This window comes from Vulpes vulpes, chromosome 10 (assembly GCF_048418805.1).
Source record: "Vulpes vulpes isolate BD-2025 chromosome 10, VulVul3, whole genome shotgun sequence".
Taxonomy (NCBI): domain Eukaryota; kingdom Metazoa; phylum Chordata; class Mammalia; order Carnivora; family Canidae; genus Vulpes; species Vulpes vulpes.
In genome coordinates, this window is record NC_132789.1 from 14,367,063 (window position 1) to 14,393,161 (window position 26,099).

Sequence of the window (26,099 nt, forward strand, 5' to 3'; positions counted from 1 at the left end):
TCAAAACCACAATGAGACATCACCTCACACCCATTAGAATGGCTATTATCAAAAAGACAAGAGATGATAAGTTCCGGTAGGGATGTGGAGAAAAGGGAACCATCATGCACCATTGGTGGGAATGTAAATTGGTGCAACCACTATGGAAAACAGTACAAAGGTTCATCAAAAAAAATAAAATTAAAATAGAATTGCCATATGATCCAGCAATTCTATTTCTGGATATATATCCAAAGGAGATGAAATTTCCATTTCGAAGAGAGATTTGCAATCTCTGTTTATAGTAACATTATTCATAGTAGTCAAGACACGGAAGCAACCTACGTGTCTATCGACAGATGAATGAATAAAGAAAATGTTACACACACACACACACACACACACACACACACACACACACTGGAATATTATTTAGCTATAAAAAAGAAGGAAATCCTAACATTTGCAACTATATGGATAGACTTTGAGGGTCATTATGCTGAGTGAAATCAGTCAGACAGAGAAAGACACTACATGATCTCACTTGTATGTGGAATCTAAAAACATCAAACATAGAAACAGAGTCAAATGTCATTGCCAGGGGTTGAGGGAAATGGGGAGATGTTGGCCAAAGGATGAAAACTTCTAGTTACACAATGAATAAGTTTTGGGGATCTAATGTACAGCCTAGTGACTACAGTTAACAACACTGTATTATATACTTGAAAGTTACTAAAAGAATAAATCTTAAATACGCCCACCACAAAAAAACTTATGTCATTGTGGTAATAATTTTACAACAATACCTCTGTGTGTTAAATCATCAGCTTGCACACCTTAAATGTACATAATATTATATGTCAGTAAAGCTAGAGAAAGCCCCCAAAGGTCAGCCCTTCCTTATAGAGCAAAGATCATGTGTCTACAGAGATGACTTCTACCTTCTTTTAAGTTTCATGACACCTGGTGGTCAGCACAGGGAGGGATGAGGGAGATGCACAGCTGGGAGAAACCACAGCCTCAGACCGTGAGTGACCATCATATGGGATCATGCCTTCCACCCTGAAGACCTTCCCAGTGCCTTATAAGGAAAAATCACTTTGGATAGCATGGCTTCTGATAGCACAAACTATAGCCTGTGGCACCAAACCCAGCCAGGCACCTATTTTTTACAAATAAAGTTTTATTGGAACATTGCCATGTCCATTTATTTGCCTATTAACTCTGGCTGCTTCTGCTATAATGGCAGAGGTGCAGACTACATGGCCCGCAAAGCCTGAAATATTTACTATCTGGCCCTCTACAGAAAAAGTTTGTCAAGTATTGTAAATATATACAACATAACGTTTACCATTTTAGCCATTTTTAAGGGTACAGTGTTGGTGGCATTAAGTACTTTCCCATATTGTACAACCATCATCACCACCCATCTCCAGAACTTTTTCATTTCTGAAACAGAAACTCTGTGCCCAATAGACAGTAATCCCCATTTCCCCTCCCCCAGCCCCTGGCACCCACCCTTCTACTCTCTGTTTCTATGAATTTGCCTGTTTTGTGTATTTACACAATAGCTGTCCTTTTGTGACTGGCTTCTTCTACTTAGCATACTGTCTTTATGATTCATCCATGTTGAAGCATGTGTCAGAATTTCGTTTCTTTTGATGGCTAAATAATACTCCACTGGATGCAGAGGCCACATATTGTTTATCCATTTACCCGCCAATAGACACTTGGGCTGTTTCCACTCTGGGGCTGCCGTGAATAGCACTGCCTCCTGCCTAACTCTGGAGTCTCCTCCTGCATCACACACCTTGGTCCTGTAGCCACAGAGGCCTTCCATCACCTCCTGTTGATTCCTCAAATGTATCATGACCCCTTAACACCTCTTGGTGTGAAGACCTCCCATGCCCTCCACCTCCACCCCTTTTCCATCTTAACTGCTCCCTAGCCTTCAGCCTAAACATCACTTCTGGGAACTCTGTGTAACCAGACTCTCCCCAAGCCCTTCACTCACCTTCTTGCCAGCGCAAACTCGATCAGCTCCATCTGGTCATAAGCTCTGATGGTGCCCTGCACTGCATCTTTATAGCCTGTAACACTGTTTGTAATTACTGGACACAATTTTACAATATTCATGTGTGGTTATTTGATTAATGTCAGACTTCACAAGATCAAGGCTATGTCTTTTTTTGCTTCCCATAATACCCCCACCAACTAGCCCAGAGATGAGAATAAACCACATTTCATCAATTCTAAGACATACAAATTTTACATTTATCTCAGGATGCAACTTAATAATCAATGTCTTAGATCCACCTGCATATGGTTATGAGAGCTCATAAGACACTGGCTCAAACAGTGAAGACCCTCACAGGCAGGGGCTACTCTGAACCCCCTGAGGGGTGATCGAGGGCAATAGAAGGGGTCAGGTGTGAGTCCCAGAGGATCCTGGGACCATGTTGCAAAAGTAAGATGACAGCCACATCACAGCTTTCTATTGCTTGAGACAGGAGGAAGGGAGAAGGTCTGAGATTGGGGCAAGCCCCCTGACTCCTTCTGCATATCTGCTGAGACAGAGAGTCAGCCTGAGTCAAAAAGGAATGGGTACAGCTAAGGGGTGGGGGGTCTGAAAATCCCTGAGAGCCTTTGCAATGTCACAAGAAGCCAAGTAAAGGTCAGGTGCAGCCAGCCAGTGCCTCTCCATTTTGTTTCCTACAGAAGCCTGGGCCAGACACTTTGTCTCTAGCTGGCCTCAGCCCCCACACGGGCCTTGGCGTGCAATGGAACTCTGTGCACTGATCCCCCACATCCTAGCTGCAGGGATCCCAGAGCAGAGATCCAGGACTCATATGTAACAGGTGCCAGACTTAGAAGCCTTATGGTATCTCCTAAAGATTATAAATTATCATTTTTCTGTTCTATGCCTCAATGGCAATTTTGCTCAAGTGTAAATATTTAATACATCCTACCCACTTTTGTAAACCTGTTTATAGCCTTCCTTCCATTTTTAATACACTGAGAACCTCAAAACAATGTAAGGGACCCAGGCCACAGCCTGCCTCCGAGGGACCCTGCTTCCTGTCCATTCCGCTACCTGTCCATTCCGCTAGCCAGTATGTAGCTACAGATACCACATCACCCTCTGCTGGCAGCAAGATCCAGCCCCCAAACCACAGCCATGTATATATTGCACCCACTTTGATGACTGTCTCCCCTGGGTGCCTACAGGTCCACCCTAAGCTTCTGTATGAAGTCCTTTGCTCTGATAGTCTAATTCTCCACTCTCTGACCGACCCCTGACCCCAAGCAGACCTGACCATGCCTTCTCTTTAGAAACATTGAGCATGTCCCACATACATGCTGCCCAGTACAGCAGCCACTTGCCCCCATGGGGCTACTGCACACTTAGAATGCAGGGAATCTGAATTGAGATGAGCTGGTGTAAAATACACACTGGATCTCCAAGCCTTCATATGGGAAAAAGAATGCAAGACACTTCAGTGTTAATATTTTATATCAATTCTATGTTGCAGTGGCAATCCTTTGATATATTGGATTAAATGACACATATTATAAAGATATCACTTGTTCCTTTATACTCTTTTTAAGAAAATATAAGGCTAGATATGCAGCTCACAGCCTATTTCTCCGGGCACCAACAGCTCCAGCTCCGCAGGAGCCAGTGAGCCTTCCCTGTCAAGGACCCAGATGGCAAATATTTTCGGCTTTGCGGACCATCCCCATCTCAGCCAAGCAGCATGAAAAGCACGCACGGGACAACACGCACAGAAATGAACCTGGCTGTGTCAATAAATGCAGATCTGGCCACTAGGCGATGGTTTACCGCCCCCTACGTGAGAGAATCCATAGTTATAAAAAGGATTGTTTCTGGGAAATGCTATTCATTTTCTCATGGGCCCTCCAGAAAAAGCCACCTTTCATTCCACTGAAGAGAGGAAATGCAAGTGCACAAGGGCTGGTCCTGAGGCCATGGGGCAGCCCCTGACGGCCCCTGGGTTCAGGAGCCCCAGGGCACCCACCAAACACACTTACTTGGGAGTGTGGGCCTCATCTACACGGTGACCCAGCTGGAATTCGTGGGACTTGCTTCGATGCAGGGCAGTGAAACCTGGAATCAGGTGGATCAGCTTCCGGGAGGAGGGCGGTGGGGTCCCTGGGGGCTTCAGCTTGTTCTTCCTCCTCATGGGTGGTGTGCCAGGTGGGGTCACGGTGGTGACGATATTGGGGGTGCGTGGCGGGGTGCGTACCGCGTGCCGCTGCCGGGGCGACGGGGGAAGGGAGCGGTGGCCTGATTCCAGTGGCGGTGGCGGGCACAGACCCGGGTAGGCATCCACAGTTAGCCTGTCCATGTGAGTGTACACGGGGGCCCCGGGTGAGGGGCTGGCATGACAGTAGTGCTGGACACACTTGGTCTGGACCCTGGGGCTCTGGGAGAGGTGGGTGCGGATCCACGGGGTGGGCTCCGGGGGGCACACAGGGTTGTTCTCCTTCCCCGTTTCCGTGGTGGGCCACTGGATGGTCCAGTCTTGTTTGGAAAGGTTGCCTCCTGAGTTGGAACAAAGGAGCAGAGAGACAACAGATAAGCCATGAGAAAGCCTGGCCAGTTATACTGTACGCACCCTACCATGTATGCATGTTACAGTGAATGTACCTTATGGCCTGTGCACATCACATCCTATATATACCACACTGTGTATACGTGCTGCCCTTATGCACCTTACGCATACATGTCTTATAGCTCTGCATCTTACACCATATGCACATGACATCCTATACACACTGCACTGTGTGTGCACATTGCACTGTGTGCTCACTATACTGCATACCCATTTACATAAATTCATCTCCCCTCGGCCCCTCCAAAAAGAGAATGAAATCCCTCTCCCCATAATCTTCGTTCAACAGCCCTGCCCCCCTCTCTCCTGTGGCTGTGGAGCCCACAATTCAAATGTCCAGACAAGCAAAGGAGTTAATTCTCGCCTTTTGAGCTTCCAAGGATCCTACTTCCAGCAATTTCAAGGTGATTTAAAGGATTTTCAAGGATAACTTTTCCCTTCCAAAGCAATTTTACTAGCTAGCCCCAAATGAGATACATGAATTCTGCAGAGGTCAAGTTCGTCCCCAGTCACTCCCTGCCCACTTATTCAGCCACTGCACACTTCTCCCAACTCTGCTCTTGCCATGAGCTCGGGCACACCTTCACCCAACACTTTCTGAATGTGCCAGGCATTATGTTTGAGAAAGGTGTAATAGATCACACCCAGTCCAGGCTCCCTGGTACCCTAGACTTAAAAGTTCTGCGAAGGAAAGACACGACAGACAAGAAAAGACACCCATGAAAGGATTTCAGAGGAGGATGAGTGCCAGGTAGGGCGTTGGGGGTGGGGTGGGTACGAGAATAGGTGTGATAAGAGAACTGGCAAGATATGATAAGAATTGGTGGATGGTCACCAAGCTGTGGGGCATGTCAGTCATAGACCGCTATGCAGCCATGAAAAACAATGAACTATTGAACACATAGTAACCTGGGTGACTTTCCAGAAAACTGTGCTGAGTAGAGAAAGCCAACCCCAGGTTCCATATTGGAAGATCCCATTCATGTTCCATTTTTGAAGTGACCATGTTTTAGAAGGGAAGGATAGATTGATGGTTGATGCGGTTTAGGGATGGAGGACACAGGCAGGAGGCAGATGGGTGTGGCCATAAGAGGACAAATGCAAGGGACATGTGCACTGTTGGAACCGTCTGCTGTCTTCACTGGGGTGAAGGATATGTGAACCTACCCAGTAATGAAATTGCATAGAAGTAAATACACACACACACACACACACACACACACACACACTCACACACAAGTATAAGTAAAACTGTGGAAACCTGAGCGAATCCAAAGGATCAGGAGGTTGCATCGAAGTCAATAATCTGGTTGCAATGCTGTACTACAGTTTCACCAAAAGTTACCAATTAGGAGAAATTGTGCAAATGGTATAAGGGATCTGTTACGGGCTGAGTGTTCGATTCCTTCCTAAATTCTGACGTTTAAATCCTAACCCCCAGGTGATGGTACTTGGAGGTGGGACCTTGGGGAGGTGACTGGGTTACGACAAGGTGGTACAGGTGGAGCCCTCGGGATGGGATTCGTGCTCTTACAAGAAGATGAAGACACAGGTGGTCCAAGGAAAGAAAGGCCATGTTAAACCTCAAAGGTGGTTGTCTAGAGGCCAGGAAGAAGATCCCCAACAAGAACCAAATCTACCAGTACCCTGATCTTGGACTTCCCCTCCAGAACTGGGAGAAGTAATGTCTGTTGGGTAAGCCCCACCCCCCAGTCTGTAGTATGTGTTATAGTAGCCTGAACAGACTGTAACAGAATCACTCTGCATTATTTCTTATGACTGTATATCAGTGCATAATTAGGTCAATAAAAATTTCAAATGAAAAAATTAAAAATAAAAATGTTGGAGGTGGGGCTGACTTCAGGCGGAGTGCTCAGCCTCCTAAGGAAGTGACATGTAAGCTGGCATTGAGAACAAGAAGGGGATTGCCAAGAACCAAGGAAAGACCATGGCAGGTATGGGGCGAGGGGAGGACGATGTCAAAGGACAAAAGCACACAGGTAGGAAGGCCCCGGTTTAAGTTAAACCAAAAATATAAATATTAAAAATCCAATTGTGCATTAATTTTTTTTTACTCATTTACCGTATTGGAGGGGTAAATACCAAGGTGGTCTCTGCACAAACTCCATGCTAAGAGATACAAAAGCATCAGGGTCAAAGAAGACCAGGTAGACAGGCTCCAAATCCATCTAGGTTAGGGTAGGCACTTTCTTAGGTCCCTTTTTGGGGACTTTTTTGGGGTGCCTTCTCCAAAGCAGTAAGCCCAAGGCATGGTGATAATGAGATGAGTGGCCCAAGGAGAGCGTGAAAGGACAGGTGAGGGACAGACCACCAGGACCACAGGCCAAACTGCAGTGTGGATTTCATGCCACATTCAATCGGAAGCCAGTGAGAGTTTTGATAGAAAGCTCCTTTCTCAAAGATCCTGTTTGGACAAGGAGAGCCCGTGAAGGGTTTTGCAGTGTGCCAGGCAAGAGATGATGCTGGTCCCCACATGGGGAGTGGCAGCAAAGATAGAGAGAAGTACTTGGGCAATCACTGCATGACAAAGCAGGACCTGGTGGAAGGGCCCTCCCATCACAGGCCAAAGAAGAGAAGAGGGGCAGAAACAAATTCCAGCTCATGGTCGACTAGCAATAAACATAATAATTACTATAAGGACCATAACAAGAGCTAATTTATAGAACATTTGACAGTTTGCAAAGTGCTTTCATGAACACTGACTCACTGTCCCATTTTTAATTAAAACTACTCATTTGGTTATTATATATTCATTATAGAAAAATTAGAAAATTCGGATAAGGAAAAAGGCAATGTAGCTCCACAGCCTAACCACCATCCCTATTAATGTTTGGCAGTGGAGCCTGCCAGATGGTTTTCTGTACATATTTTTTTAAGAAATGCCATAAGATCTTAATGATTTGTCATCTGCTTTCTTCACTTGTTATATTTGGACCACTTTACATCTTACTTAATTTTTCTGTGTGCAAAGGGCCATATTGATCTCTACTTTGTAAATAAGGACGTAGATGTGCAGAGATGAAGATGGGCTCAAGGTCACACCGGATGAAGATGGGGGACTGGAGCTGGGATTCAAACCCAGGGCCTGGGCCACCCCAACAACCATGCCCCAGGGGCATCTGAAACAGAGGGCTCGGATTTAATCAAGGATCCTGGGCCATCACAGATGAGCCAAATGGGAATAGAAACTGGAGAGAGGGCTCATTTCTGACACTGGTCTCCCTCTTCCCTTCTCCCAGACTCTGCCAGAACATTCTACCAAAGTCACCATCACTATGGTGGTGTGTAAATCTTCAAATTTAGAGTTACGCATTGTGAATCCCATGACTAAGAGCCAGCTCTGGAGTCTTGTGACTTGGCCCTATGTCTGGCTACCCGCTTACTGGCTATGTGGCCTTAGGCACTTATCTGATCTCTCTGAGTCAGCTTTATCACCCGTGCAATGGGACAACAATAGGACCTGCCTCAGGGGAACAGTATGAAGATAAATGTAACAGCACAACTGATGTGCTTACTTAGCCCAGCACCTGACACCTGCAGGAACTCCATGAATGTTAGCTATGCATATTGTGATTCTCAGCACTGAGGTTGAGATATGGCATTATCTCCCCTTTAAAGAGTGTGCACTTGTACTAAGAAGTGTACATGTAGCAGATGCTACCATCACCCTTGCACCTCCCAGAAGCTCATGCTCAGAGGGGCTGAAGAGCTCTGATTACTGGGAGCAGAGAAAATGAAGCCCAGGTCAGCTTCTCCAACACCCAGCAAACTTTGGATTGGTGTATTTGCTCAGGATATACAAACTCATCATCAAATAACCTAAATAAAACATGTTTAAGAGAGTAAATCTATTTTTTTAAGTTATCTTAATCATACACTGCAGTCCAAGGCCACAGAGAAGCACTATGGACGTTATCGCTATGGCTCTCACCCCCACCCCTTGGGAACTGGAAAAAAATGTGGGATTGGGACTCTGAGAGATCTGGCTTAAAACTCTGATTCTACCATTGATGAGATGTGTGACTTTGGGTAAGTTACTTGATCTCTCTGAGCCTCAGTTTGGGGGTCTGTAAAATGAGAATAATCATGGCCCCCTTGGTTGGGGGGTACAGTGAGGATTAAATGCATTCATTCACCTGAGTATTTCACAAATATCTGAATGCCTCTCATAGGCCAGGCACTGCTCTAGACACCAGGAGAGAACAATGAATACAAAAAAGACCAAGGCCCCCATCCTCACAGAGCATATGTCTTTAGTGCAGAAAAAGAGTAAAAGGGAATGAACAAACAAGTGACATATATATATTATCCATTATATGCCATTTAAAATGCATTGTCTATAATATGTCAGTGGTAGTAAGTGCCATGGAGGAAAAGAAAGTGGGCACAGGTGCTGGCAGGCTACTTCAGTCAGACAAGGGTGAGGAGGTGACAGTGGACACAAGCAAATATCAGAGCGAGTGAGGGGTGAGCTAATGAGATCAAATGAGTCATGTCATCAGGATGCCTGGGTGGCTCAGTGGTTGAGCATCTGCCTTTGGCTCAGGGCGTGATCCTAGAGTCCCGGGATGGAGTCCACATCAGGCTCCCTACAGGGGAACCTGCTTCTCCCTCTGCCTGTGTCTCTGCCTCTCTCTGTGTCTCTCATGAATAAATAAACAAATACTTTTTTAAAAATGAGTCGCATCATTGGCACAGAGCCTGGATCACCACATTGCACAGACCGATAGGCAGATGATGGAGGGTAAGGAAGGCATCTATTCTGGATGCCTGGGACTCATCCACTTTGTTCCTCAGGAACTCACTCCATGCTAGCCCCTGGGATTGGTTGTCCTTCCTCTGCCTGCAAGGTGCTTGCAGTCTGGCAGGAGGACTGACAAGGAAATCAGCATTCACTACAATTCCACTTCCGGGTGGAGACCCAAAGGACGTGAACACAGGCACTCGAATGCTTGGATGTGACTGTTCCCAGCAGCAGCAGGCACAACAGGCAGGAGGCAGAAACAGCCCCAATGTCCACTGATCTGACAAATGGATAAACAAAATGTGGTGTGTCCCTATAGTGGAATATTATTCTCCTGTAAAAGGGAATGAAGTGCTGCCGTGTGCTACAATTTGGATGAACCTCAAACATACTGCACCAAGTCAAAGAAGCCACACCTGAAAAGCCACATTGTGTAAGATCCCATTTGTGAAGTGTCCAGGACAGGCAAATCTAGAGACAGAATACGGATTCATGGCTGCCAAATACTGGGGGTGGAGGGGGGACAGGGAGCAGTTGTTTAATGGGTACAGGGATTTCTTTGGGAGTGATAAAAACATTGGGGAACTTAACAGAGGCAGTGGTTACACCACATTGTGAATGCACGAAACGTCACAGAACTGTTCCCTTTAAAATGGCCATTGTTCTGTGAGCTTCACTTCCATGAAGGAAATAAGTTAAGTCCCCACCATGTGGAACAGGGTATCCGATGTCAGAGAAAGGGCAGGTGTGTGAGAGCAGAGGTGAGCAGCCCGGCTCCTGGTGGAAGGGTAGGGAAAGGTGTCCTGGAGGAGGTGGTGCCTACACCCAGAGCTTGAGGTTGCAGGAGAACTCGCTAGGAGAGGAATGGAATCCAGAGTGGAGGGGGGAAGGGTGGAGATAGGACAACAGAGTCAAGGCCAGAAGATGACCCAACATGATGAGTATGGAGGACTACAAGTGGCTCAGGTGGCAGGGGCTACCTGGAGGGAGGAAGACATTCAAGCTGAGGCCAGAAAGAAGGGCTAAGGAGGACCATCCAGGGACTTGCTCTCCTAAAGGCAGGGGGATATAGAGAGGGAGGGGTCAACTCAACTGGTCCCCTGCTGCTGGCCTCGCAAAGGGAGGTGGTCTCCCACAGAGCCCCTTCAAACCTGCAGGAGCCAAGGGCGCCTGGACTTTAGGCCAGGGAACAGGCAAGGCCGAAGCTCTGTCTGCCACATCGTGCAGCTGTAAGCTCAAGGCTTGGGCCCCAGCCCTCTGGTCCTGCCAAGGGAGCACTTGGCACTGCCCCAACCATAAATGATTGCAGCCAAGTTCCTGCCTGGCCATACGGCCATATCCACAAGACTTGGGCCCCCAAACCCCTGTTCATGCCAAGGGAAGGGCTGGCTCTCCTAACAGGCGAATGCTGAGAAGTGGTGTGGGTATGGAGGCCAAGGATCTGCCCATGATATCACTATTATATCCCAGCCCCTGGTCACACCAGGGCAGGGGCTGGTATGTCCCTAATCATGTGGCTTAAAAATCACATAGCCCATTGGGATCTCTTTGCCAGCAAGTCCTGCTGGAGTCCAGTATTCTAGCCCTGGCCCTTTTTGTGATTAAAGCTGTTCCAGAGACCCTGGGGCATGGGTTCTGTGGGCAACATTTTTTTTTTTTTTAATTCCAGTATAATTACCCTACAGCATTATACTAGGGTCAGGTGTACAATATAGTGATTCAACACTCCCATATATATCCCAGTGCTCATCACAAGTGCCCTCCTCCATCCCCATCACCTATTTCCTCCATCCGCTCACCCACCTCTCCTCTGGTAACCATCACTGTGTTCTCTATAATTGAAAGCCTGTTTCTGTCTGTCTCTATAGTTGAGAGCCTGTTTCTCTCTGTCTCTCATTCCTCTTGCTCATTTTTGTTTGTTTGTTTCTTCAAGTCCACATATGAGGGAAATCATATGGTATTTTTCTTTCTCTGATTGATTTATTTCACTTAGCATTATACTCTCTAGCTCCAACCATGTTGTTGCAATTGGCAAGATTTCATTCTTTGTTATGGCTGAGTAATATTTCGTTTTTTATATATATATATATATATATATATATATATATATATATATATACACCACATCTTTATCCATTCATCACTCAATGGACACTTGGGCTGCTTGCCTATCTTGGGGATTGCAGACAGTGCTGCTATAAACATAGGGATGCATGTATCTCTCTGAACTAGTGCTTTTGTATTCTTTGGGTAAATATCCAGTAGTGCGATTGCTGGATCACAGGGTGGCTCTATTTTTTAACTTTTTGAGGAACCTCCATCCTATTTTCCACAGTGGTTGAACCAGTTTGCATTCCCACCAACAGTGCAAGAGGGTTCCTTTTTCTCAACATCCTTGCCAACACCTGTTATTTCTTATGGTTGTTGATTTAGCCATTCTGGCAGGTGTGAGGTGATAGTTTTGGTTTTCATTTCCCTGATAATAAGTGATGATAAGGATCTTCTCATGTGTAGGCATCTATTCTTGCTCAACAGGACCCACTGTGTGTAGGGAAGAGTCACGATCAGATGAGCATTGAGGAAAGTTGTATCTGGCCAGAGCATGGGAAAGGGATCAAATAGATCAAAGGTAGCAGCAAGATCAGCCTGAGGCCACTGAAAACATGTGAATGGGAGATGATGAGAACCTGGGGCAGGGTTGTGTCAGCAAAGATGGAGAGAAGTGCATTGACTGGGCACATGCAGAGGAGGAAAAAGCAAAAAAAATAGCTAACATTTACTGAGAACTTACCATGCTCCTAACACTGTCGTATAATTTACATGTACAAAATTATAGAGCTACACAACAATCCTAGTACTAGGCAAACATCACTCTATTTTCTAGATGAGGAAATCGAGGCACGAGGTTAAATGACTTGTTCAAGACCACACAGCTGGGAGGAGGACAGCTGGGGCTGCAGTCCCCATCCTTAAGCCTGACACTAAGCCAAGGTTGACCTTCTGATTCCAGGCCTGGGTCACATGGTGGCTTGTGGCACTGATCACAGTGATAAGAGACACAGGAGAAGGAAACAGAGCACAAAGGAGGAGGTAAGCTTAGGGTCACAGAGGCTGAGCCTGGGGCTCCTACAGGACATCAAGCAGGAGATGCCCAGGATGCAGCAGAACCTCCCCTGCACCCCCTGCCTCTCCCCAGGAGTTCTGAGATTACTCCTTAGGAGGAAGTTATTTTTCCAGGCTGAGAAAATGGATCATGAGATTCTAAAATCTCCCAAGTCTATCCAAGAGTCAGGCTCATCTTAGATTTTTTTTTTCTTTGACAAAGACACGATGTTCATCTCTGTCTCCTCTCCCATTGGATCTCTGAGTCTCCAAAGCAGACATCTGTCCCATGGCCTTAACTGACAGGTCAGGATGGGGAGGGAATGAGCACACCACCCACTGCCTGGCTCCCTCAGAAGGAAGAGAGACAGCTCCGTGTTTAGAAGACTTGTTTTCTGAACTGCAAGAGTAAGAATCAATTCTAAACAAACACCGAGCAAGGAAGCAGGAATTTTTATATGCACCGAACACCTGAACTTTGCAACATGAAGCTTAGAAGTTAACTTGCGCTGACCTTGCCTCACTGTGACTTAGCTGCTCCAACTGTAGACTAAGAATCACAGTAGAGCTTCCCCCCTAGGACTGTTGTGAAGATTAAATAAGACAATGCAAGTAGAGCAGTTGGCATAATTTCTGGCATCCAGCCGATGTAGTATAAATGTTCATGTAAAATGGGAGTAAAACATCTATTTCATATGATAATGGGGAGGATTAAATGGACTAGGGGTAGTGGAAGGGAGGTGGGTGGGTGGGGGGGGATGGGGTGACTGGGTGACAGGCACTGAGGGGGGCACTTGACAGGATGAGCACTCGGTGTTATACTATATGTTGGCAAATCGAACTCCAATAAAAAAATATACCAAAAAAAATGAGATAAGCACATAAATCAACTTGCATTCAAGTGACTATATCCCTGACGTTGTCCTATAGAAAGCAAACCCATGAAGCAAAAGCCAATGAGTATTTATTACAGTTAAACTGTATCCATCAAAAAGACATGTTGCAGTCTGAACCCTCGGTATCTATGAGTGGGACCTTATTTGCTAATAGGTTCTTTTTGGATGTAATCAAATTAAGATGATGGAACACCGGATTGCAGGGGATGGGGGAGGGGGCAGCTAAATGCAATGATCAGTGTCCTTATAAGAAAAGGAGGACCCAAAGGAAAGACCATATGAAGACAGAGGCAGATATCAAAGAGATGTAAATGCTAACAAGGAATGCCAAAGATTACCAGCAGCCCCCAGGAGCTAGGAGAGAGGCACAGTGCAGGCTCTCCCACAGAGCCTTCTGACGGAGCATGGTCTTGCCGGTATCTTGGCTTGAAACTTGGAGCCCCCAGAACTGTAAGAAAACACATTTCTGCTATTTAAAACCACTACTTTGTCGTGGCATTGTAGTAGCAGCCCTAGGAAATGAAGACACTCCTCAGCCAGGAGCCAAGGACACTTACTGACTACAGACTGACGGGTCATGACATAAAAGTTAACATTTGGAGGGCACCTGCTGGACTCAGGGGATTCAGCGCTCATCTTACCTGCCCTGGAAGATTGACCCATTTTATAAATGAGCTCTGGCTGAGTGATAGGACGTGGCTAATGTCCCATAGTAGGTAATAAATCTACACATTTCTCTTCCTTTTTTGCCACATGGCTTTCTGCAATTGAGCTGGGACCTACTGCCCCACCTTTCTGAAGCCTACAAGTCCCTCCAAACACACACACACACACACACACGCCTGTACCAGGTTCAAGAAAGCACCACATTGCCCCCCAAAAACCCCTGCCCTAAAGTGGTTTTAAGTCTGAGAGATGAAAAGAGAGCAAGCACAGCTTTACCCCTGCCAAATTCCCCGCTCCATCAATTACTCTTCCTCTCCACCTCTACATTTCAAAATCAGAAGTTTGGGAATGAAGAAGCCAAGTGCCTCATTTCATTATCCAAATTGCCAGCTGCTCAATTGACAGGGATTCGGCTTCTCTCTGCTGAGGCTTCAGAAGTGCTTTCACTGATGGGCTGTATTATATCAACTCTTCTCCTCTCTCTTTTGATCCTCTTTTTAATAAAGTCTGAGGGAAAAAGGTAATTTTTCATTTTAAATAGGGAAGGTGTGGTACCAAGGTGCTCTGGGGGTTATTAATCGTGGCTCTTGCTATCTTGTCATCCGTTTCTGGAAAATCATTTTATTTCAAGTCTCGAAATGGGCGGGGAGAAGGGAATAGGTTTGAAGAAATGAAAGGTCTGAGGATTGATTAAAGACGTTTCAAGGTGTAGGGTTTTTCTTTTGACATTCTCCGATAAGGGACTAAGAGAAATAAAAGCCATTCTCAGGGGAGAAAATGATTTCAGAAAGTCTAGGCAAGTGTCTAACTTCTTTGTCCCTTCCCATTAAAATTTTATAAACAGGCAAACGGGTGACTTCGAACTTGTCTGAATTTCAGAGCCAGCATCAGAAGGCATAGATGCATTAGCTCTTCAGAGGCAGAGGGAAAAGTCTGCAATTCCAGCATCACCACTGCTTGTAATTTTCGTGACTATTTCAAAACCCTTGTTAGTTTAATCCTTACAACTTTCTAAGGAGAAACACAACTTTTAGATGGTGACTGAATATATTAGACTGAATATAATTAGATACATTGGGGGAACCACAAAATAAGTTTTTTACTTTCAACTTCCTAAGTTTGCATCAAGAAATGAAACTTTTAGATGTTGGTTGAAACGTTCCGCTGGAGTCATTGGTAAAAGAAGAAAAGTAACAGTAACAATTATTATTACCACTAATGACTATTTATTGAGCATTTTGTGTCAGTTAGTGTCCTAAGTATTTTAGATGCATAACTTCACATTATCCTCATAAGACCCAGGGAAGAAAATGTTGTTCTTGTCTCCATTTTGCAGTGGAGAAAGTGGAAGACTATCAGAGAAACTGAGTTGCCCAAGATCACACAGCTAGTAAGTGGTAGATTGGGGTCTCCAGTCCAGGTCTGTATCCCTCACCATCATGACTTTCCAGGGAGCCTCCCGACACCCTCCAGAAATGAGAAAACCATCCAGAAAGCCCTCAAAAGGCTAAATCATTTTACACAGACCTTCTAGATCAGCACCGGGAGCAATGCTGTCCAATTCTCCAAAAGTCAAATATGACACTCGTTTTAGCCACAATTTCTGAAAGAGTGAAACCTGAACCCCAGGAAGAATTTCAAGTTTCTAGTAGTACTTGAAAAAAAAAGAAGCAAATAAGGACAAATGAAAAACACAGTTGCCAAAGCATTTCAACGCTGGCAAGAATCTTAATCTAAGACCTCATTAATGAGCTTGGCATCCGGCCGAGCCGTGGGTCCCGCTGGGCACTGCTCTCCCCAACCCTGGCGTCCCCAGGCAGAACCAAACAAATGCACCGACCCCCGGTCTGTGGAGGTCATCTGGGAGAATGGATGGGGCAGGGAGCTTGGGCTCTGACCCAGTAATGCCTCTCAGGCTCTGTTCTATACAGCATTTGCAAGCTTATTACCCACCAAAAGATCCCGTGAGGTCAACCTCCAGTCACTAATTTCAGGGGAGCTTTCCTGTTCTAACAAAGTTCTTTAAAAAAAAAAAAAAAACTGGAGTGCATGGGGCACCTGGGTGGCTCAGTGGTTGAGCATCTGCCTTTGGCTCAGGTTGTAAACCCGGGGTCCTGGGATTGAGTCCTGCATCGGGCTCCCCACAGGGAGCCTGCTTCTCCCTCTGCCTATGTCTCCTGCCTATCTCTGTGTGTTTCTCATGAATAAATTAAAAATCATTTTTAAAAGTTTTTTGAAAAAAAGAAAACTAGGGTGCACTTCACATTAACCATTTTAAAGCACAGAATTCAGCGGCATTTGGTACATTAACAATGTTACCTCTATGAATTCCAAAAATTTGTCATCACCCCAAAAGAGAATTCCATGCCCATGAAGCAGCCACTCCTCCTCCCCACCCCCCCTTCTCCTGGCCCCGGACAACCACTAATTTTCTGTCTCTTTGGATTGACCTATTCTGGATATTTCATATAAATGGCATCATACAATACATGACCGTGTGTGACTGGCTTCTTTCACTTCGCGTACTGTTTTCAAGGTTCATCAATGGTATCGCATATATAAGAACCTTACTCCTTTTTGTGGCTGAATCAGATTCCATCATAGGTCTATACCACATATCGTTTAGCTGATCATCAGCTGATGGTCATTTATTGGCTTTTGGCTATGGTGAACAGTGCTGCCACGAACATTTGCATATAAGTTATTTGTCTGAACAACTGCTTTTCAGTTCTTTGGGGGATATCCCCAGGAGTGGAATTGCTGGGTTCCATGGCAGTTCTGTGTTTAACCTTCTGAGAAACCACTGAACTTTTCTACAGGAGCTACACCATTTCGCATTCCCACCAATAATGTGCAAGTGTCCTGTATCTACACATCCTAGCCAGCTCCTGTTATTTTTCTTTGATGATGATGATGATAATGATGACTGCCATCCCAATGAGCATTTACCAAATCACTTATAATAATGGCCATAGCTGGGATCCCTGGGTGGCGCAGCGGTTTAGCGCCTGCCTTTGGCCCAGGGCGTGATCCTGGAGACCCGGGATCAAGTCCCACATCAGGCTCCCGGTGCATGGAGCCTGCTTCTCCCTCTGCCTGTGTCTCTGCCTCTCTCTCTCTCTCTCTCTCTGTGACTATCATAAATAAATAAAAAATTAAAAAAATAAAAAATAAATAATGGCCATAGCTGATGCTCACGAGTGCTTACTGGGGCCACATTCTTTCTCATCCTCATGTGCCTTATTACATTTAACTCTCTTTAACAACTCTGTGAGGTTAGTGAGGAAATCAGAGCTTGGAAAAGTTGAAACACTTGCCCAAGGCCAAGATCTAAACTCCAGCCATCCGATCCTAAAGCACGTTCTCTTGGCTGCTACATGACACACAGCACATCTGAATTAATCCTCACAGCCACCTAAGGGGAGCCATATTATCAGCCCCATTTTTCAGATGGAGAAACTGAGTCTCAGAGAAGAGAAGGGACTTTCCCAATGCCCACCCATCTAAAAAGTTCCAGGTCTATCCCACTCCAAACCGCATGGTGTTTTGCCTCCACTGTATAAATACTCTGACAATATTCAGTGTTTTTATTGTCAAGAACAATTCAAATTGTGACTGGGCTCCTTCCTGTCTCCAGAATGAAGAGAGCAACTGGGACCATCTGTTGGGCATTTTAAACTGAAAACAAGCTTTCCTGGTTAATATCACAGTTAGATTCTATATAGGGAATTCTGCAATAAAACACATCCCAGGGCAGCCCAGGGCTCAGCGGTTTAGCGCCACCTTCAGCCCAGGGCGTGATCCTGGAGACCCGGGATCAATTCCCACGGTGGGCTTCCTGTGTGGAGCCTGCTTCTCCCTCTGCCTGTGTCTCTGCTTCTGTCTCTATGTGTCTCTCATGAAAAAATAAAATCTTTTAAAAAACAACAACAACAACAACAACAACACCACCACACACATCCCAGAGAATCTTGTGGCTAGGGCAGTTGATACAGCAGTGAGCAGCAAACGCTGGAAGTGCTGACCGAAGCCCCAGTTCATACAAGTCCAGATTTATGGACACAAGGGTAGAGGTACTGTTCAGGGTGGCATCTTCAACACTATCACATTGTTGATAGTAATGGGGTTGGACATTGGATGCCGCAGTCTTGTTGGAACCATGGTTCTGAACCTAGTGACCATCAGCATCACAAGGCAGCTGTAGGCAGCCCCACATGGACGGCAAGCAGAGTAGACTGCACAGGGCACTAGACTAACATCAGGGTTCCCAGGATCCACGTGGCCTTGGGCATGGCCCTGGCCCCCTTACCACAATGCTGAGCGCTCATCACCATGAGTCATCACCTCTACTCTCCTCCCCTTTGTCCCCCCCCTTCCCCTTTCATGCCCTCACACCCTCCCCACTCAGTGGGATTATTTGGTCATACAATCAATTCTTGTTATTCGCAGTCATTACCTGCTGAAAAGATGCTGCAAACACTGAACCTTCATCCCTCATGGAAATACAGGGTTAGGTTCCTACAGACCTATGTCATATTTTTTTTAAAGATTGTATTTATTTATTTGAGAGAGACAGGCAGAGATAGAAAGAATGAGCACCAGCAAGGGGGAGAAGGAGAAGCAAGCTTCCTGCTGAGCAGGGAGCCTCGCGTGGGGCTCTATCCCAGAACACCGGGATCAGGACCTGAGCCAAAGGCAGACACTTCACCAACTGAGCCATCCAGGCACCTCACCTCTATCACATTTTTGTCAACAGTTCCATATGTCATCCTGTTTTACGTGGGTTTTTGTTTAAAGGCACTTTGTTTAATATAGATAGTCGACTCATTAACAGCAAACTCATGGCCAACAGCTCTACCACTTGTGATATGAAGCTGGAACTAAACTTATGTAACGATGTGTTTTTCTCCATAAGGCACATGGCAGCCTTCTTGTGCTCAGGACCTGGAGACAGCACCTCACCACCGTGTTCAGGGGTCGTCTTGAACAGTAAATCACCAACCAAAACACACAAAAGCTGTGAAAAACATGGCCTACATTCAAGACCACCAAATTTGTACTATGTTCATACTATGAGAGCTGAAACAAGAAGGCCAGATGTCACCACGCTGGACCTCAGCTGAGGATGTAAGCATCAGATGACTCAAATGTTTCACTACTCTGCACATGCAAGTATTGATGGGGGGGGGGGGTACAAATACATTTTAGCAAGTAGGAGAATCTACAAATATGGAATTCATGAATGATGAAGACTGACTGGACTTATCATTTATTTGTTTCTCTTCCCTGCTAAAATACAAGGTCTCAGAAGGCAGGGGCCCAGCCTCTCTTACCACTGTGTTGCTCGGCACCAAGCACAGTTGTTTTTTCTTTTTTATAACATATGTGTATATCAAATCATCACATGGTACACTTTAAACCTATACAATGTTATTTATCAATTAAGAAATGAGGTGGGAAATGCCTTACCATAACCAAAATTCCATTCATGCCTGGGATTGTCCTGGGTGGATGAAGTCTTGAGAAATAAAGGTCTGGTGACCAAAGAAACCAGGTAGGAAGATGTCCTTATCTTAATCTTGTCTCCCTTTGCCTCTACATCCTCTGAGAAATAGCATGCCTTCCCTACCACCTCCCCACCTTCAGCTTCCCTGCAGAAGAACACGATGCCCCACCCATGGGCCTCTGAGGAAGGAGAAGGAGGCAGACGCTGGGGAGGCCCATCTGGCCCCAATCAACTCTGAGGGGTATGGCAGGAGAGAGTCTACACCAGGAGAAACCACATTGGAAAAGATGACCTCTGAGACTCTTCTCATTCCAGAACTCACCACCCTTTGAGTGACAGGCATGATATTAGTTTTCTAACCTCTTGTGTTGGCGAATTCAAGAACACTGAAAGCAGCATTAGATCACCTCATGTGTTGCAAAGCACCTTATTTTTATCTCCAGACAACTGAAGTAGCTTTTCTCAATCCTTCTGTCTTCTCCCTCGCCATGTGGATTGAGCAGGACCAGCATCTGCCTTGCTCTCTCTCCCAATTTCCCTCTCTAGGGACAATGCTTGTGAAGGTTTGTAGCCCAGTGCAGCAGGAGGTCAATTTATTTTGAGGTTATACTCACAGCCTTGACCCAGAGGCAGAGAGAAATGCATATGCCTCCAGGAGAAAATGTGTTGGGTAAACTTTTATTATCTTTCTTCACCCCTGTTAACAAAGGCAGATATCTCCATGGGCTTCTCCAAGACATCTAGGTTTAGCATTTCCTGAGATAACTCCTGGCCAAAGGACAACAGAACCCAGCTGGGTGTGAATCCCAGCTCCAGCACTCACTAGCTGTGTGACCTGAGGTATGCTGCTTGACCTCTCTGAGCTGCAGTTTGTACATCTACAACTGAATGATAAAAGTACCCACTTTACAGGGTTGTTCTGAGAATTCATGAAAATGAAGTGCCTTGCAAACAGTCAGTCTCCCATCACTGTTACTATCATTGCTAGCAGGAATGTTAGCAGGAATTCTGTTAGCAGGAATTCTGTTCCCAGCAGCAGGCAGCTATGTCTATCCATCTTTGGGTTGGACACCTACTATGGACAAGGCACTCGGATGCATAAGATGGATAGCTTCTCCAGCCACACAGTACTTACACACCCCGCAAACCACATTAATGAAGACTTCACAGGAAAATAAAGTAAGATTGCTCGTTAATAATTGCCCATTATATTGATTACATATTGAAGTGGTCTCTTTTTGGAAATACTGGGTTACATAAAACATATACAATTTAATATCATTCCTCAAAAGGTTAAAGATAGAATTAGCCCGTGATCCAGTGATTCCAGTCAAAGAATAGACCCATGAAAACAGAAAGCAGGGACTCAGACAGACATTTGTACACCTGTGTTCACGGCAGCATTCATCACAATACCTAAAAGACGGACACAACATTCATGAACATTGAACATTCTGCTAAGTGAAACCAGCCAGGAGCAAAAGGATACCTATTGTTAATATTTTTCACTTCAATGTGGGATCCAGAGTAGCTAACTTCAGAAGCAGAAAGGAGGTTACCAGGGGCAGAGGTGGCTTCAGGGGTCAAGTTTCAATCTGAGATGATTGAAACAAGAGCTAGGGAGGGAGAATGCTGGTGATTATAGAACACTTAAATATAGAATGTACTTAAAGTCACCGAATGTACACTTAAAGTGGTAAATTTTCTGTTGTGTACATTTAACACAATAAGAAAAATAATGTCACTTGTTTCTTTACATGTGTTTTTTTATTTTTTCAAGATTTTTATTTATTTATTTGAGAGAGAGAGAACACAGAGGGAGAGGGAGAAGAAGAGTCCCTGCTGAGCAGTGAGTCTGATGCAGGATTTGATCCCAGGACCCTGAGGTCACAACCTGAGCTGAAGGCAGACGCTTCACTGATTGAGCCACCCAGGCACCTCTCCATGTATGTTTTTTTAATATGGTAACCAGAAAATGTTAAATTACAGACATGGCTTGCATTATTTTCCCTTGAGATATACAATGTCCCACACGGGTCTAGGAGAGGAGGCGGGTGCTAAACACAGGATCACACTTCAGTCGTTTAGTTATGACAGAACAGAAGGAGCTGAGGGCTGGGGAGAGGTTTCTAAGGAGTAATCTTTGAGCTGGGGTCTAGCAGATGAGCAGGGGCGAAGCAGGCAAAGGAATAGGGCAATCATCCCAGGCGGGACCAGCAGGTGTGCCAGGATGGGACCCACTGTAGGAAATGCAAGGGGCCAGTAGGGCCAAGTGGGTGGGAACTGAGCTGGGGGAACTGGGCAGGGACCCCTGGGCCAAGGTGGGGATCTGAGCATTTATCCAGAGGACAGTGCCATCTGTGCTCCCACAGCCCTGCTAACCACCATCAGGAGCCCACTACACTTAAGTAGCAGATCCATGTCTGCAGTTTGACCATGAACTGCAGGAGGCCACATCCTGGCACCTTCCATCTCAGCCCCTGGCACAACATTGGCACCCGTAAATGTCTGCAGGCTTGATCTGGAAGAGACAAACAGAAGTGGGTCCATCCCCCTTGCACCTAACCATTCGCTGCACCCAGCCTGCCACTGGAACCCAAACACCATGTTGACGATGCTTCCAAAGGACATTTCTGAAAGCAGATGCTGCTAAGCCCAGAGATGAAGAACAAATGCAAAACTAAAAATGTTCCCCCCAGGTCTAAACAATAATTAAACCTTCTACACTGATAAAAATCACAGACCAAGATGAAAACAAGCACGGCTAGATATTAGCAATGCGGATGCTCATGGTTAACAGCATCCTACCCCTAGTTACTAACCCCAGGGTGGGGAGTCTGATGTTGATAGATAAGGTGCCAAGCTTGAGCCTTCCAGTTGCTCATTCATCCCACAAACATTTGTGGGGCACTTACTAGGGAGCGGAGAGAGCGAGCATAGGGGAAGGTGCTGGAATCTCGGCCAGCTGTATCTGAACCAGAGCTCTTGTGTCAGGCCTGGAACAGCTGCTCTCCCACGGCAGCAGAAACTTCTGGTTATCATTAATATGGATCATAAGGAAACTAACATTTTTAAAAAAGATTTTATTTGTTTATTCATGAGAGACACAAAGAGAAGCAGAGACATAGGCAGAGAGAGAAGCAGGCTCCCCGCAGGGAGCCCGACGAGGAACTCAATCCCAGGAACCCTGGGATCACAACCTGAGCCAAAGGCAGACGATCAACCACTGAGTTACCGAGGCATCTGGAAACCAACAGTTTTTAAGGACCTACTATGCACCAGGAAGTAGGCTGGCACCTTGTCCATACTATCTCACTTGACTTCTCATAGCAACATAGTGAGGCAGAAACAATCATTCACAAGGTATAGATAAGATTGGGGGTGGGGGTGGGGGTGGGGAGTATTGCAGTTTTATACGGCTGTTAAGTGAAAAAGCCAAAATATGGACCCAGAGCTCCTCCTTACCCCTCTTGTGGTGGAGGAGCATAAGGAAGGAGAAGGAAAAGTTCAACTGACCCCCACACACAAAAAAAGGAAACTGGGGAAAGAGCAGGAATGGGAACCAGCCCCCAGCCCGCTATGAGCAGTGTCAGCAGTTGAGGCAGTGAAAGGGGTAACGGCCAAAAAAAGCTACTGTATTTACGAAATAAAAACAACAAAGTACAATCCACCGCATTTAAGGGCAAAATGGTTTCACAAAAGATTGAACTCAACAGGTATTTCAATACATATTTCCTGAGCGCCACTCAGGATGGGTATGCTGGGTGCTGCGCTGCTCAGTGCTCACTATACAGGACCAAGTGATAACAGTGACAATGACCACCCGTAACCCTGCACAGAGTTTACTACTGTGTGCCAGATGCTGCTTCCAATGTTTAGATTTCTGAACCCAATCCTTGCAATGGTGCCACAAGAGAGATATTAAGATTTCCCCCATTTCATAGATGAAGGACAGGAGGGATGGGGCCCCCAGCCCCAAGGGTCCCCTAGCAGGGGAGGGGAGGCAAGGTACCCAGGGAAGCAGCTTCAATGCCATGTAGATGCTTTAGGCAAGCATGACGATGGTCTGGATCCTGACTTCACTTTTCTTGGCCTCTGATTTTTTCCCTATAAAATGGGAATAGTATCGCCTACCTCCTAGGATTGTTCTGAGCATCTAGTGAGCCAACATTTATTAAATACCCACCCCAGTTCTGGTTCTGGCATTAGTGGAGTAGGCCCACCCAAGCAGACTGTCTTCCCCACTGGTGACAGCCAAAAACTCGGGGAAAAAAACACAAAGGCAGCTGCCTGAGGGTTCAAAGAATGTAAATAACAGCAGAAGAATAGGGAAGGAAGGTCAAAATGTGAAGAATGACCAATAATACGGCCATGGTGCATGTCCCACCAATTCCTAGCTCTGCCTTTGAAAGTGAGGAGAATCTCGGAACTGTGTGCTGGGTGGGTGTGAGAGTCAACATCCAGGGCAGCCCAGATTTCTGAGCACAGGACCAAAAAATGAGGCCCTGCATGCACAAGAATGTGAAGGAACCCTTCTTTTCTTCTTCTTCTTCTTCTTTTTTTTTTTTCTTTTTCCTCTCTCAGCCCTGCCCCCCAGGTCAACTTAGCCATACAATAGCATTGACCTGACTGACACAGACACAGCACAGGCACCTAAACCCCCAGGAGAAAACCCATCCTTTCGGGGAGAGAGAAACCAGGAGTGGGGACCAATGTTTTGTGAATAAAGTTGAGGGAGAGTCCATGGGCTTTTCTCTCGCCGTCTTCTCTTACCATTTCCCTGTGAGGACATGATCAGACATCCAGAACTACGCAACAGGGCAGGAGGCTAAAACTTTTGGCCAGAAGAACTGGAGAAAGAAGCCCCTGGGGGCCAGAAAGTGTGGAAGAGATCTCCAAAGGGAAAGAGTCTAAGAGCTGAAAGAGCTCCCTAACTCTCTGTGTAAAACTCGCCACGTGATTAGAACGAACGCCAAGAAGCATCACAGAAACTCTGAGAACGATCTGGCCCTGGACCACCAGCCACAGAAGGCAAAACAGAACCCTGCTTAAGAAAAGCAAAGTAAAACAAACAAATCAATATTCTCCGGAAGAAACTCAGAATCTCGTGACAGATACTCCAAATGTCCAGGAGGTACTCCCAAGCTACTCCAACATTTATTGACAGAACGCATACGGCAGCTCTAACATGAAGGAGGGAGAATGAGAACCACAATGGCTGTCTTTATACCAAGCACAATATGAAAAACCAGCCCCTACTCCCTGGGTCCTTATAATCTAAGCCCGATTATAATGATGTGATCAAATAGAACTAAGAAACCAAAAGCAATGGGTTACAACGATCATCAGCTGTCAGTTCCAACATCAAGCATCCTTCCCAAACCATCTTCTCTGGGTTGGTCTCCACCCCTTGTGATTCTCCATTACTGCCTTCCCACTTAGCACAAATTCAAAAGTTGTTATTTATGGGTTGGTTTGTTTTGTTGTTTTTTTTTTAACTTTACCATTGTTCTTCTCTCCCTATTGACTATGAGGTCCATGCCCATCAAATTGGTCTCGTTCAGCTTTGGCTCTGAAGCACCTAGTAGATGCCTGGCACAGAGTGGACACTCAAAGATGCTCGCATGAATGAATAAATGCGCAAATGAAAAAAAGGAAGTCAGTCAAATCAATTGGTTCATTAGAGTGAAGAGCAGAGTTTAGAAATAGAAAGGTAAGTTAAGGGGTCCCTGGGTGGCGCAGCGGTTTGGCGCCTGCCTTTGGCCCAGGGCGCGATCCTGGAAACCCGGGATCGAATCCCACGTCGGGCTCCCGGTGCATGGAGCCTGCTTCTCCCTCTGCCTGTGTCTCTGCCTCTCTCTCTCTCTCTCTCTCTCTCTCTGTGTGTGACTACCATAAATAATAAATAAAAATTAAAAAAAAAAAAAAAAGAAAGGTAAGTTAACCACACGGCTATCTTACCACACGGTTATCTTACCTCTATCTCCTCTTAAGGAGCTGTAAGATAAGCAAAACTTATAGACTTGATAATCAGAAAGGCTGTGATCTCCCCAGATCTTTAGTAATAGTCTGGACTATTTATTATCTGTCTCAAATAGATGGAATGGGGATAAACTACAACAGAAGATTCTTAAAATACCTCTCAGCTCGATGATAAATGTTTGTGTTTTGTAATCACTTCTATGAAACCACACGTGGCCAAGAAGCCATTTGAAAGAAGCAATTTCCCAGCACTTCACTAGCTACAAAAGTCAGATCGTGTCTATGGGATGGGAACTGTAAGAGAGGAGTCTCAGGAAGACATGGTGGATAGACAGGTGTCTTTCTTTTGTCATACAAAAGAGGAATTAGCCCATCCTAGGCGGTTCCAGGGCTCAGTGCTAAAACCCACAGGAGGAAATTAAAGGCAGGCAGATTTGGCTTAGTATAAGGCAAATACTAACAATTACTAACAGTCCCTCTTAAAAAAAAAACAAAAAAAAAAACCTATCAACTCCCTGTATCTAGATGCCTTGGAGGAAAGATTGAATAACCACATATTTAGAGAT

General features: G+C 45.6%; 1 protein-coding gene across 2 annotated transcripts in view; it reads right to left on the bottom strand.

The window, feature by feature from the left end:
* The window catches only part of KSR2 (kinase suppressor of ras 2), a 408,105-nt gene that overhangs the window by 238,356 nt on the left and 143,650 nt on the right, over positions 1 to 26,099 (bottom strand). For both annotated transcript variants that reach the window (XM_072722940.1, XM_072722941.1), the window contains exon 4: positions 4,033 to 4,546. In XM_072722940.1, coding sequence (XP_072579041.1) covers positions 4,033 to 4,546 — 514 coding nt within the window. The remainder of the gene's footprint in view (positions 1 to 4,032; positions 4,547 to 26,099) is intronic.